At 34.0% G+C, this 12,022-nt stretch overlaps 1 protein-coding gene across 13 annotated transcripts in view; it reads left to right on the forward strand.

Moving 5' to 3' along the window:
* KMT2C (lysine methyltransferase 2C) overlaps positions 1-12,022 on the forward strand; it is a 243,898-nt gene that overhangs the window by 20,154 nt on the left and 211,722 nt on the right. The window contains exon 1 of one of the 13 annotated variants that reach the window (XM_074267427.1): positions 1,137-2,338. The exons of the other annotated variants lie outside the window; for them this stretch is intronic. Coding sequence (XP_074123528.1) covers positions 2,235-2,338 — 104 coding nt within the window. The 5' untranslated portion in view covers positions 1,137-2,234. Of the gene's footprint in view, positions 1-1,136; positions 2,339-12,022 lie in introns of those variants that run through there. 13 annotated transcript variants of the gene reach the window in all.

Consider the following 12,022-nt stretch of genomic DNA (forward strand, 5'->3'; position numbering starts at 1 on the left):
AAACTGTTTCCAAAAGGTAAAACAGCAAAAAAAAAAAAAAAAAAAAAAAAAGTTTCATCTCTTCTGTGGTTTGTTTCTTCATTTTCTACTCCTTTCTGTTTTTTTCTTGATGTTCATATTGGTATCTATTGAACAAGAGTACAAGTTTCCACTAAGTACTTTATTGCATTGTGCTTAATGTAGTTTTTGAATCCATGGTTCTGAACTGTGATAATGTTCAGAAAAAGGTACAGTAGTTTCCTTCCCTGTTGAAATGAGTGGCTTGCTTACAGTTGACATGATTTTAGTATGTTCAAGATTATGCTTGTCTTCCGTAAAAATTCTCAATTCCAGATAAATGCAGATAAATAGAAATAAAGGAAAATTTTTGAAATGAGATTATATTGAAACATTGAACAAAAACATTTTTATTATCCTATTAATGGATGATTTTTATAAATAAATCAGGCTAAAAAATAGTGCTTTCTGAGAATGTTGTTGTTATTCTGAGAATGTTTTGTGAATGTTTAGTTTTTGGAATTTAAATTTGCTACAGGAAACAATCCAAGTATTCCATCATTGTTGTAGAAAATGGTTTTTAAAAAATTGTCTTCTATCTTTCTATGTAGTCTTGGTGCCTATCAATTAGTAGGTGCTTAATAAATATTTATGTAAAAACACGTTCTTGTGTATATCATATAAAATTATATGAAAATGTTTTCTAATATTGGATCTAAAAACTAGATTATTGTATGTACTTTTAAAAATTTTTAATAAAATTTTGGGGCTCTTAACTGTAAACAGCTTTGTAGCAGTATGATTTAATAACCATATGTTTTGTACTCTTTGATTAGCATATGAAGAGTGTTCTGGGTTTTAGTTAATGTGTGTGGAAGAAGAGTAATGCTTATTAATAACTAAGTTCACATTGGGTGACTTCATAAAATCTTGGACCTGGTACCAGTTATTTTCTTTAAGAATACACTTTTTTGAAATTAATTTGAAGAATTTAAAAAAGTGACCTGATTACGTTTCAGAGGAAAAATTAGTAGCATCCTTCAGTCTCTCTCCAATGTAAAGGCCCATCCATAAAATTTAAGAGGCTTTTGCTCATGCGCGCCCGCGCGCCCGCGTGTGTGTGGTGTGTGTGTGTGTGTAAGCAATATAAATCTGTTATAAGCAAGTCCAAACTGTTTTAAGCTAGTATATTTTGATTAGTTTATTAGAGCAACACAAGTGTATTCAAATTAAATAATGTTTCTATTGTTTTTGCTCTACACCAAGAGTAAGAAACATTTGGCTGGAGGATTTTTAGAGGATTAGAATTTGAAAGAACATTGTTTTTATGGAGCCTGTGATTCTCTAGCCAGAATTTGAAGCCAACTATTAGGGAAAGGTTCAGAAATGGAATTGTAGTCATAACAAATTAAAAGTTAGTAATGAAATATTGATAGGAGAAAATTTTAATACAGCAGAAATATTATAATTTAGATTTTGTTTACAAGAAAAAATAAAATCTGTTGACTCTGTAAGAAGAAGGGTGTTGTGGGATAGTCCATATAGATCAGTGGATCCTGTTGTTAATGTTTTGTCGTGGATGCTTTAAAGTTTAATATAGCAGGCAGATCGTTTGAGGGTTGTTCATTTTGTGTTACCTCCAACCAAAATTGACTTCTCCGTATCTTTCTTATACCTGCAGCAATTTTGTTTCAGGATGTTAAAAATCCTTCAGCCTTCCATACTTTTTTTTTTTTTGCTAGTAATGGTAAATGGTAGGAATACTTGAATCCCATGAGCAAAGGGTTATTTGCAGGGCGGCGCTCCAAGTCTAAAAGCTGCAGAAGCTGCAGTCAGTGGAGCAGCTCCCGTCCCGTTCTGGACTCTTGGAAATGTCCATGTCGTTTTTTGCCACCACCCGAGTAAAGTCGGATCTACTTTCTTCTGCTTGGTTTTTCTTCCTCCTTCTCCTGGTTTCCTAGTCCACTTGGGGATTCAAGCTGGAGAAGTTGCCGGAGTGGGGGGTGGGGGTTTAGAAAGGGTCCTGTGTATGAGTTTTGTAATTTTTCTATGATTACTTCAGTGAGAAGCAGAGCTACAGGATTGGGTTAAATCCTGGCGAGCTCGTCTTACTGATTCATGTTGCTTTTGCTGTTGGGTGGGTGGGTAAGATTGCAATGTGTATACATCAAGTAGTGTTGAACCTGGCAGAGTAACATGGCTGATGTGAGGCGCAGAGTGGTAACTGGACATACGGAATGCTGAGCTGGATTATGAATTGTAAAGCATTAACGAAATATTTCAAACCAATCAGTCTGATAAGATTTCCCAAAGGCAAAAAAATTCATGTTTCTATGTACAGGTACAGAATTGTGTGAATTTCAGAAAAGTTGGTTAAATCATAGTGGGGGAAAAACTCTAAGGAAGTATTTTGTTGTGTAAATATGGAACAAAGATGTAATGGCATTATAATACGAAATATTTTAAATTATTTTTATAGAGTCAGAAATGGAGAAAAGAACCAACTAAACAGACTTTATGCCCTCGATTTAAATGTCCTTATTATTGAGACCATATAGTAATGGGAATAAAGTTGCTTACTTTGTTTCTCTATTAATAAGGCTTTCCCCTAGCTGTAAATAAGATAGCTTACTAGCTAGATTAAGCTAATTTATCTTTTTTCCTTATGTATATGTTTACAAGTGTATATATAAATAGCATAGGTTAGTACTCTTGGCTTTTAGTATGTTTTAAATTGTAATATTAATCACTGTCTTTACAGAATCATTTTGATTTACATATCTTGGTGTCTAGATGTGTTTAATTGTTGTTGCTGTGTTTTCTAAGTTTATTTTAATATTTGCCTTTGATTTGTATATAAATATAAAATTAGCTGTTTTTCAGCAATATATGTTCTGGGGTGTTTTCAAAATGTATTTTGATAATTTAAATGTGTGCAAATAGGTGGGAATGGATTGTTGTGTAAGTGACATTGCCTCAGAGAACTTGATACTAACCTGAATGTTGATTAAGTTTTGATGTTTGGTACCGATAAACTTTTTTTTTTTTTTTTTTTTTTTAAGAGAATAAAGTGGAGTTAACTTTTCCAGTAGCCACAGTTAATGTTACTTCATCTAAAATATTAAATGTTTCATAGGACTAGTAGTTACATTTTTTTAAAAGAAACATATTGTAGCAGATTTTCAGTATAATGGAGACTGCTAAAGACCAGATGCAGTTTTTATTACAATATTTGGCTTGAGGGAATAGAGTATAGTTAAGCTGTCCCTGAAAAGGAGTCACTTTTTAAAATATTGATGAGTTTTGTTAGGAAACATAACAGTTCATAAGGCCTGATTTGGAAAATAGTATGTATTCTACAACGAATCTGTAGGATCACATTCAATGCTGAGTAGTAGAATATACTATTGAAAGCTGGGAAATATATATTTTGAGTAAGTATAATTGGCATAGCATTTCATGCATTACAAATATATTTGCAGTAGGCTGTGCAGTACAAATGTTTTTGATGCCACTGTTCTTTTTTTGTTTGTTTTTGCTGAGGCAATTGGGGGTAAATGAATTGCCCAGGGTCACACATCTAGGAAGGGTAAGTGTCTGAGGTCATATTTGAACTTGTGTCCTCCTGATTTCAGCGCTGGTGCTCTATCCATTGTGCCAAGTAACTTCCCTGATGCCACTGTTTTTAGAAGATTGGCGGTTGTATTAGTATATGTATATGTATAAGTATTGACTTGTCTGTCAATAGTTTGTTAATGGTATATAGAATTTTAACATTAAATATTTCATTGTGTTCTGGAATGCACTATTCTTCCCTTATCTCTGGCAGAAGAGGACAATCTCTTTTTCTTTAATGCAGATATATAAAATTTTGAAATACATGATGTTTCATCCCCAATTACATGTTAAAACAAAATTTCCACTTTTTAAAAAAAAGGTTTTGAGCTGCAAATGGTCTGCCTCTCCCCTCCTCTATGGTTATCAGTCAGATATAGTTTATACATAATCAGTCATATAAAACATTTCCATATTACTCATTTTGTAATGGCAGACTTGAATAAAATAAAAAGAATGAAAGAAAATGAAAAATAGCATGTTATCAGTCTGTATTAAAACAGTAACAATTCTTGTTTTTCATTAGTTCTTTGGGATTGTCTTGGATCATTGTCTTGCTGAGAATAGCTAACTCATTCTCCAGTATTGCTGTGTACAATATTCTCCTGGTTCTGCTTACTTTATTTTGCATCATTTTATGTAAGTCTTTCCAGGTTTTTCTGAATCTGTCACGTACCACAATTTGTTTAGCCATTCTTTAACTGATAGGCATCTCTTTGACTTTTAATTTTTAGCCAGCACAGAAAGGTGCTATATAAATATTTTTGTACAAATAGGTCATTTCCCCCTTTTAAAAATGGCATTTGATTTAGAGACCTAGTAGTGGTATTGCTGGATCCAGTGGTATGCATGGTTTCATAATTTGTCATAAGTAAAGGAACAATGCACTGTGAAGATTTGACATTGATAAGCTTACCTACTTATATGTTGGCTCAATTTTATTCATTTTTCTTTGGTGTCACTTTGAAACATATTTATAGTATGGAAGTATATTTTGTATATCTTTGTGGGGAAAATTAAAGTTAATTGTTTTTACATGTTTTAGGATTAAAAAGCAACTTGAAATGTTCTCAGAACAAAGGACTAGAAAAAGTGACATAATGCTATAGGTTTGGAGTTGTATAACTTGACTCCCTCTTTTTTTTCCTTTTTCTTTTTCATTTTTGAAATAGGCTCATGAAGAAATTGTATATGATTATTTGGTAGTTGAGTAAGTGTGGCAAATAAGCTCCTTTTAATTTGGGATTTTCACTGTTTGTGGGAGATTTTTAAATCTTATTTTTTTTTAGGTGAGAATAATACCAGTATATTTTTCCTACCTACTTAGTGCTCTTTGCTTTTTTACTTTTTGTGTCATCATTTAAATGTTGGATTAAACAAGTAGAATCTGTCTTTTATATTAGTAATTGAGTGTGATTTTTGCTGTACCATATTCTTTGTTTTAAGTAATATCAAGAAATCACTTATGTGAGCCTATGTATTCACTGAAGAAAAAGAAAAAAAATAAGCTTCATATAGAGAGAAAGAAGGTAAATAACAGACAATTGATACATTAACAAAATTTGGACATTATCTATAAAATTATTCAAGGACATAAAGAAAAGCAATTCAACTACTAGAGAAAATCAAAGTGGGGGAAAAAAAGGTTCATTTGTTTTTAAGCAAAACGAGTTCATTAATTTGGAGAAATTAGGAATGAAGTTGAGTAGCAGAATCCAGTGAATTAGATTAGCAATAACTTATGATTTGAAGATGAACTGATCAGTCTAAATAGAGCTTAATATTGGGGTGGGTTGTATAGAACAATTACATTTGATTACTTTGGACTGGAAAGTAAGTTAATTAAATTAAGGAAAAAATGGAACAACTAGGTGGTACATCGGATAGAGCATGGGCTGTGAAGTCAGGAAGACGAGTTCAAATTTGGCCTCAGATCCTTGACTCTTGCTAGCGTGTGATCCTGTGCCAGTCACTTAATTGCAAATTGCCTTTAAAAAAAAAAAAAGTCATGCAGTAATTTCTTTCTTCTAGTGGGATTTACTCACTTTAAATATTAAAAGACCAGCCGGCTAAGCAGACTTGAACATAATGTTTTTTGAAGCTATGCACCCCACTCAGTCAAGCACTAGATAGCATAAGCCCAAATCTCATGTCCCCAGAATTTTTTTGCTTTCTTCCTTACACATGAGATTTGGGCTTATGCTATCTTTGCATGGGAAACTGCGGATGAATAAACTATCATTGTAACTTAGTACCTTCTCCAACATTAAAGTCTGAAACGATTGAATGCTTGACTGAGTGATTGGCTTAGGTCTGGGCTTTTTTCACTCTCCCCCACCCCCCTTTTTCCTTTTTTTTTTTTTTTTTTTTTTTTTTTTTTGCCTGAGAAATTTTGACCTGGCTCTGGGTATGTAATGTATAAATCAAACATTTGGTGGGATCCCTATATTCAATTACTTGGCTCCATCTGGGATCATGACCCATAGTTTGGGAAGCTTTGGTTTAGGTTACCATAGCCAGTGTCTTGGTAAGGTAGATCTTGGTGCCAAATATATCTAACTCTTAGGCCAATTACGTTGTGATAGCTACCTACTTATCTATCTGTGTCTATCTTTGTAATTATAGTGAACTCATACATAGAGCAATTCTTTATATTAAGCAGAATTCCAAGAATTTAGATGAACTGGGGATCTCTTGCTTTTATATACTGTGCATAAAATGCAATCTATGCACTATACACATTTTATAAAATGCATGTGTGGGGGGGGAGGGGAAAGAGGAAGAGGCAGAAGGGAAGAGAGAGAGTTTTTGTGTATGGGTAAACTTCTGTAAATACCTAAAAGAGCTATATCCTCTTTGTACATCTTTCTGAAGCATCCCCTCCCATTAAAAACAATTAAAGAAAAAAAACAACCTGACAAATAAGTTTAATGAAATAAGTCCACAAAGTGGCCATGTCCAGAAGTATGTATCCAGAAGTATACATACCTTATGTATATAATATCTCCTAGTAGGAGATAACATGGTTTATCATTATTCTTCAGGAGATATAGTCATTGCATTGATGAGAATTTCTCATATTCTCGAGGATAGGTGGTGCATGAAGAGAGCTCTAGCCTTGGAATAAAGCTAATCTGGTTTTAACAATCTGGCCTCAGATACTTAATCCTCCCCCAATTCTTTCTTCCCCCTTAAAACTTTCAGAGGTTTCCCCCTCCCCTCCAGACAATTGGGGTGCTAGAGTTGTTTTCTTTATATAGTTTTGCTTTCCTTGTATAAATTGTGCTCCCATTTCTTTTAATCTTCTTCCTATCTTTGAGGTTCAGGACATATTTTCCCCTCTAGAAACTATTCCCTCTCTTACATTTCCTTTTTTCTTAGTCCTCCACTCTATTTTCCCTGTTTAAGTTTGATATTTCTGCAAGAAACACCTAAAGGGGGAAGAAAGAGGATGGAGAGATCAACTCTTTGTCCAAACCAGATAAGAGCAAGATTCATCTGATACCTATTTTTTCCATGTTGATATAATCTGTTTCTCATGTATTAGAAATAAATATTTTTCCCCTTTATTCTTCCTCTTTGTTTTGGTGTATTCCTTCCTTTTACACTTCTTTGTCCTGTTGAAACATAGGGATTAGAACCAGTCTTCTCTCAGTTTCTTTGTTTTTCTTATTTAATTTCCTTAGTAAAGTTTAAAGGCATAAATGTTGTGAAAAGTCAATTATTTTCTCTTTCCCCTCCAACCCCAATTAGGAAGATGGCACTATACCATCTTATATTCATATCCAATTGCTCTAACTTACTTTTCTAGGTTTCTCTTGACTAGTACTAGTATTTTAAACATAATCTTTCCACACATTCCCCCCCACCACTTTTTTAATGATAGCTTTTTATTTTCAAAATACATGCAAAAGTAATTTTCAACATTCATCCTTGCAAAATCTTGTGTTCCATATTTTTCTCCCTTCCTTTCACCCAGCCCCCTTCACTAGACATCAAGTATTCCAATATAGGTTAAATACATGCAAGTCTTCTAAACATATTTCCACATTTACCATACTGTATATAAAAAATCGGATCAAAAAAAATGAGGGGAAAAAAAGCAAACAACAGAAAAGGTGATATATAATATTGTCATCCCATAGTAACTTCTCAATAGTTCTTTCTCTGAGGGATGCAGATATCTCTCTCCAACACAAGTCTATTGGAATTGACCCGAATGATCTCATTGTTAAAAAGACCCAAGTCCATCACAGTTGATCACTACAAAACTTAAAGAACAGTAATATTACATAACCTTCATATTCAGCCTATTTCCATTCCCCAACTGATGGGCATCCACTCAGTTTCTAGTTCTTTACTACTGTAAATATAAATATAAACACTATAAAGTATAAATACCACTATTTTACCACTATAAAAAGGGCTTGCATTTGTGGATACTTTTCCCTTTTTTTATGATCTCTTTGGAATACAGCCCTAAAAGAGACACTGCTAGATCCAAAGGGATGCAGAGTTTGATAGCTCTTTAGGCAAAGTTCCAAATTGTTCTTCAGAATAGTGGGTCAGTTCACAACTCCACCAATAATTTTTTAGTTTTCTCACATCTCCAACATTCATCGTTATCTTTTTTTCTGTCATCTTAGCCAACCAGGGAGATGTGAAGTAGGTACCTCAAGAGTTGTTTTAATTTGCATTTGTGTAATGAATAGTGATTTAGAGCATTTATATATAAGAACTGCATATATAGATAACTTAATCATTGTCAGTATTCTTTGAAACTATTAGAGGACTAGAGACTGGTTATCATTTCTGTTTTAAAAAAAGTAAGAAGGGCAGTTATGGGTGGTGAAATTAGGTTAACTTATTTGGCTAGTAACAAGGAAAGGAGATGGTACTTTTTTTTTTTTGGAATTAGATCTCTCTCTCTCTCTCTCTCTCTCTCTCTCTTTTTTTTTTTTTTTTTGGCTTAAGGCAGTTGGGGTTAAGTCACACAGCTAGGAAATGTTAAGTGTCAGAGGTCAGATTTGAATTCAAGTCCTCCTGAATTCAGGACTGGTGCTCTAATCACTAGCTAGCTGCCCCCAGAAATGGTATTGTTAAAGAATTAATATCGCTTCTTTTGGATTGTCTCTGCTGGGTCTGTATTTCAAAGAGATGACAAAAAAGGGAAAAGGACCTGTTGAGGGGTGAGGATACCTAAACAATGATGGGGGTCCCCAGGCTGGTGTCATAGGTTTTGCAGTCCTAGTCTGCAAGCTAGGTTTTTTGACCCAAAATGGGTTTATTTCACTGAGAAACTATTTCCCTCAGTGGTCCACTTCCTAATTAGGAAGATAGCTAAATTTAAGGTATGGAGTGTGGTTTTTTTATTTAGTCTTCTATGGGTTGGGGTTAGGGAGCAATTAGGAGCTAATTTCCAAATCAATAAGGGGTGGTGATTCTTTCCCTGACCTTTCCAGATCAATTAGAGGTGGGAATTTCCCAGGTAGTTTTCCCAGAGCCTGGTTGCCTATCCTCCATAAAGTTCTGGGGGACACAAAGTCCTATTACATGAGATCCACATGTGCAAAATTGTTTTTAGCATAGCTTTTTGTAGTGTCAAGGAACTAAATAGCTAAATAAGAATGTCTCCCTTTTCCACAAGGATGTGATGCAGTCCAGTTCCAATAGGCTTGTGATGAAGAGAGCCATCTGCATCCAGAGAGAGAGAACTACTATAGTATTTTATTTTCCTTCCTTTCCTTCCCTTCCTCCCTCTTGGGGTTAAGTGACTTGCCTAGAAACTCACAGCTAGGAAGTGTTAACTGAGATCAGATTTGAATTTAGTTGCTCCTGACTTCTAACCACTGCATCACCTAGCTGACCCTGTAATAGGTCTTTTATTTCTTCAAACAAAACTACAGGTCTCAAAAATAAAATATTTGAATCATTAAATGTCACAGTAGATACAGCACTGTACACAGAGTCAGGAAGACCTGAATTCAAATGTAACAGACACCTTAGCTGTGTAAATTTGGACTAGTCACTTAGCTTTTGTCTCTTCATTTTGTCTCCTGCAAAAAGGAGGAAATAACATTTACCTTCTATGGTTATTTTAAGGATAAAAGAAGATACTATTAATAAAGTGCTATGTATATTTTTAAAATTCTTGTCCTCTTGATTTTAAAGTATCTTTTTTTTTTTTTTTTTTTGAAATATTAAAGCTTTTTATTTTTCAAAACATATGCATGGACAATTTTTCAACATTAGCCCTTACAAAAACCCTGTGTTTCAATTTCCTCCCCCTTCTCCAGTGCCCTCCCCTAGGTGACAAGTAGTCCAGTATATGTTAGACATGGTAGATCCAATATATGCATACATATTTATACAATTATTGTGCCACACAAGAAAAAGAGCGAAGCAAAATAAAATGCAAGCAAACAACAACAGAGAGAGTGAGAATGCTGTTGTGAACCACACTCAGTTCCCACAGTCCTCTCTCAGGGTGTAGATGACTCTCTTCATCAATGAACAGTTGGAATTGGTTTGAATCCTCTCGTTATTGAAGAGAGCCATGTCCATCAGAATTGATCATTATACATAGCAACAACAAGACTATATATACAATCTCCTGGTTCCTTTTTTTTTTTTTTTTTTTAATAACTTTTAAAATAACTTTATTGATAGTATATATGCATGGGTAATTTTTTTTTTTTTTTTTTTTTTACAACATCCCTTTGCACTCACTTCTGTTCCCACTTTTCCCTTCCCTCCCTCCACCCTGTCCCTTAGCTGGCAAGCAGTCCCATACATGTTAAATATATTATAGTATATCCTAGATTGTGTACAGATCTGTACAGTTCTCTTGGTGTACAAGAAGAATTGGATTCAGAAGGTAGAGAACCTGGGAAGAAAAACAAAACTGCAGACAGTTCACACTCATTTCCCAGTATTCCTTTTCTGGATGTAGCTGATTCTGTCCATCATTGATCAATTGGAACTCTTCTCATTGCTGAAGATATCCACTTCCATCAGAATACATCCTCATACAGTATTGTTGTTGAAGTATAATGATCTCCTGGTTCTGCTCATTTCACTCAGCATCAGTTCATGTAAGTCTCTCCAATCCTCTCTGTATTTATTCTGTTGGTCATTTCTTACAGAACAATAATATTCCATAATATTCGTATACCACAATTTACCCAACTATTCTCCAATTGATGGACATCCATTCAATTTCCAGTTTCTAGCCACTACAAAAAAGGCTGCCACAAACATTTTGGCACATACAGGTCCCTTTCCCTTCTTTAGTATTTCTTTGGGATATAAGCCCAGTAGTAGCACTTGCTGGATCAGTACTTTGCTGGATCAAAGCACAGTTTGATAACTTTTTGGGCATAATTTCAGATTGCTCTCCAGAATGGTTGGATTCTTTTACAACTCCACCAACAATGTATCAATGTCCCAGTTTTGCCATAGCTCCTCCAACATTCATCATTATTTTTTCCTGTCAACTTAGCCAATCTGATAGGTGTATCGTGGTATCTCAGAGTTGTCTTAATTTGCATTTCTCTGATCAATAGTGATTTGGAACACTCTTTCATATGAGTGGAAATAGTTTCAATTTCATCATTTGAGAATTCTTTATTCATATCCTTTTGACCACTTATCAACTGGAAAATGGCTTGATTTCTTAGAGTTAATTCTCTATATATTTTAGAAATGAGGCCTTTATCAGAACCTTTAACTGTAAAAATGTTTTCCCAGTTTGTTGCTTCCCTTCTTAATTGTTTGCATTAGTTTTGTTTGTATAAAGCCTTTTTATTTTTAATTTAATATAATCAAAATTTTCTATTTTGTGATCAGTAATGATCACAAGTCTAGTTCATTTTTGGTCACAAATTCCTTCCTCCACAAATCTGAAAGGTAAACTATCCTATGTTCTTCTATTTGTTTATAATTTCATTTTTTATATCTATATCATGAACCCATTTTGACCTTATCTTGGTATACTGTGTTAGATGTGAGTCAATGCCTAGTTTCTGCCATACCAGTTTCCAATTTTCCTATCAGTTTTTGGCAGATAGTGAATTCTTATGGCAAAAGTTGGGGCCTTTGGGTTTGTCAAATACTAGATTGTTATAGTCATTGACTATTTTGTTCTGTAAACCTAACCTATTCCACTGATCAACTTCTCTATTTCTTAGCCAGTATGAAATGGTTTTGAAGACCAGTGCTTTATAATATAGCTCTAGATCTAGTACAACTAGGCCATCTTCATTTGCTTTTCTCTTCATTTAATATTTTTGAAATTCTTCTTGACCGCTTTTCTCTTCATTTAATATTTTTGAAATTCTTCTTGACCTTTTCTTCCAGATGAATTTTGTTATTTTTTCTCGGTCAATAAAATAGTTTCCTAGGAGTTTGA

This window comes from Sminthopsis crassicaudata, chromosome 5 (assembly GCF_048593235.1).
Source record: "Sminthopsis crassicaudata isolate SCR6 chromosome 5, ASM4859323v1, whole genome shotgun sequence".
Taxonomy (NCBI): domain Eukaryota; kingdom Metazoa; phylum Chordata; class Mammalia; order Dasyuromorphia; family Dasyuridae; genus Sminthopsis; species Sminthopsis crassicaudata.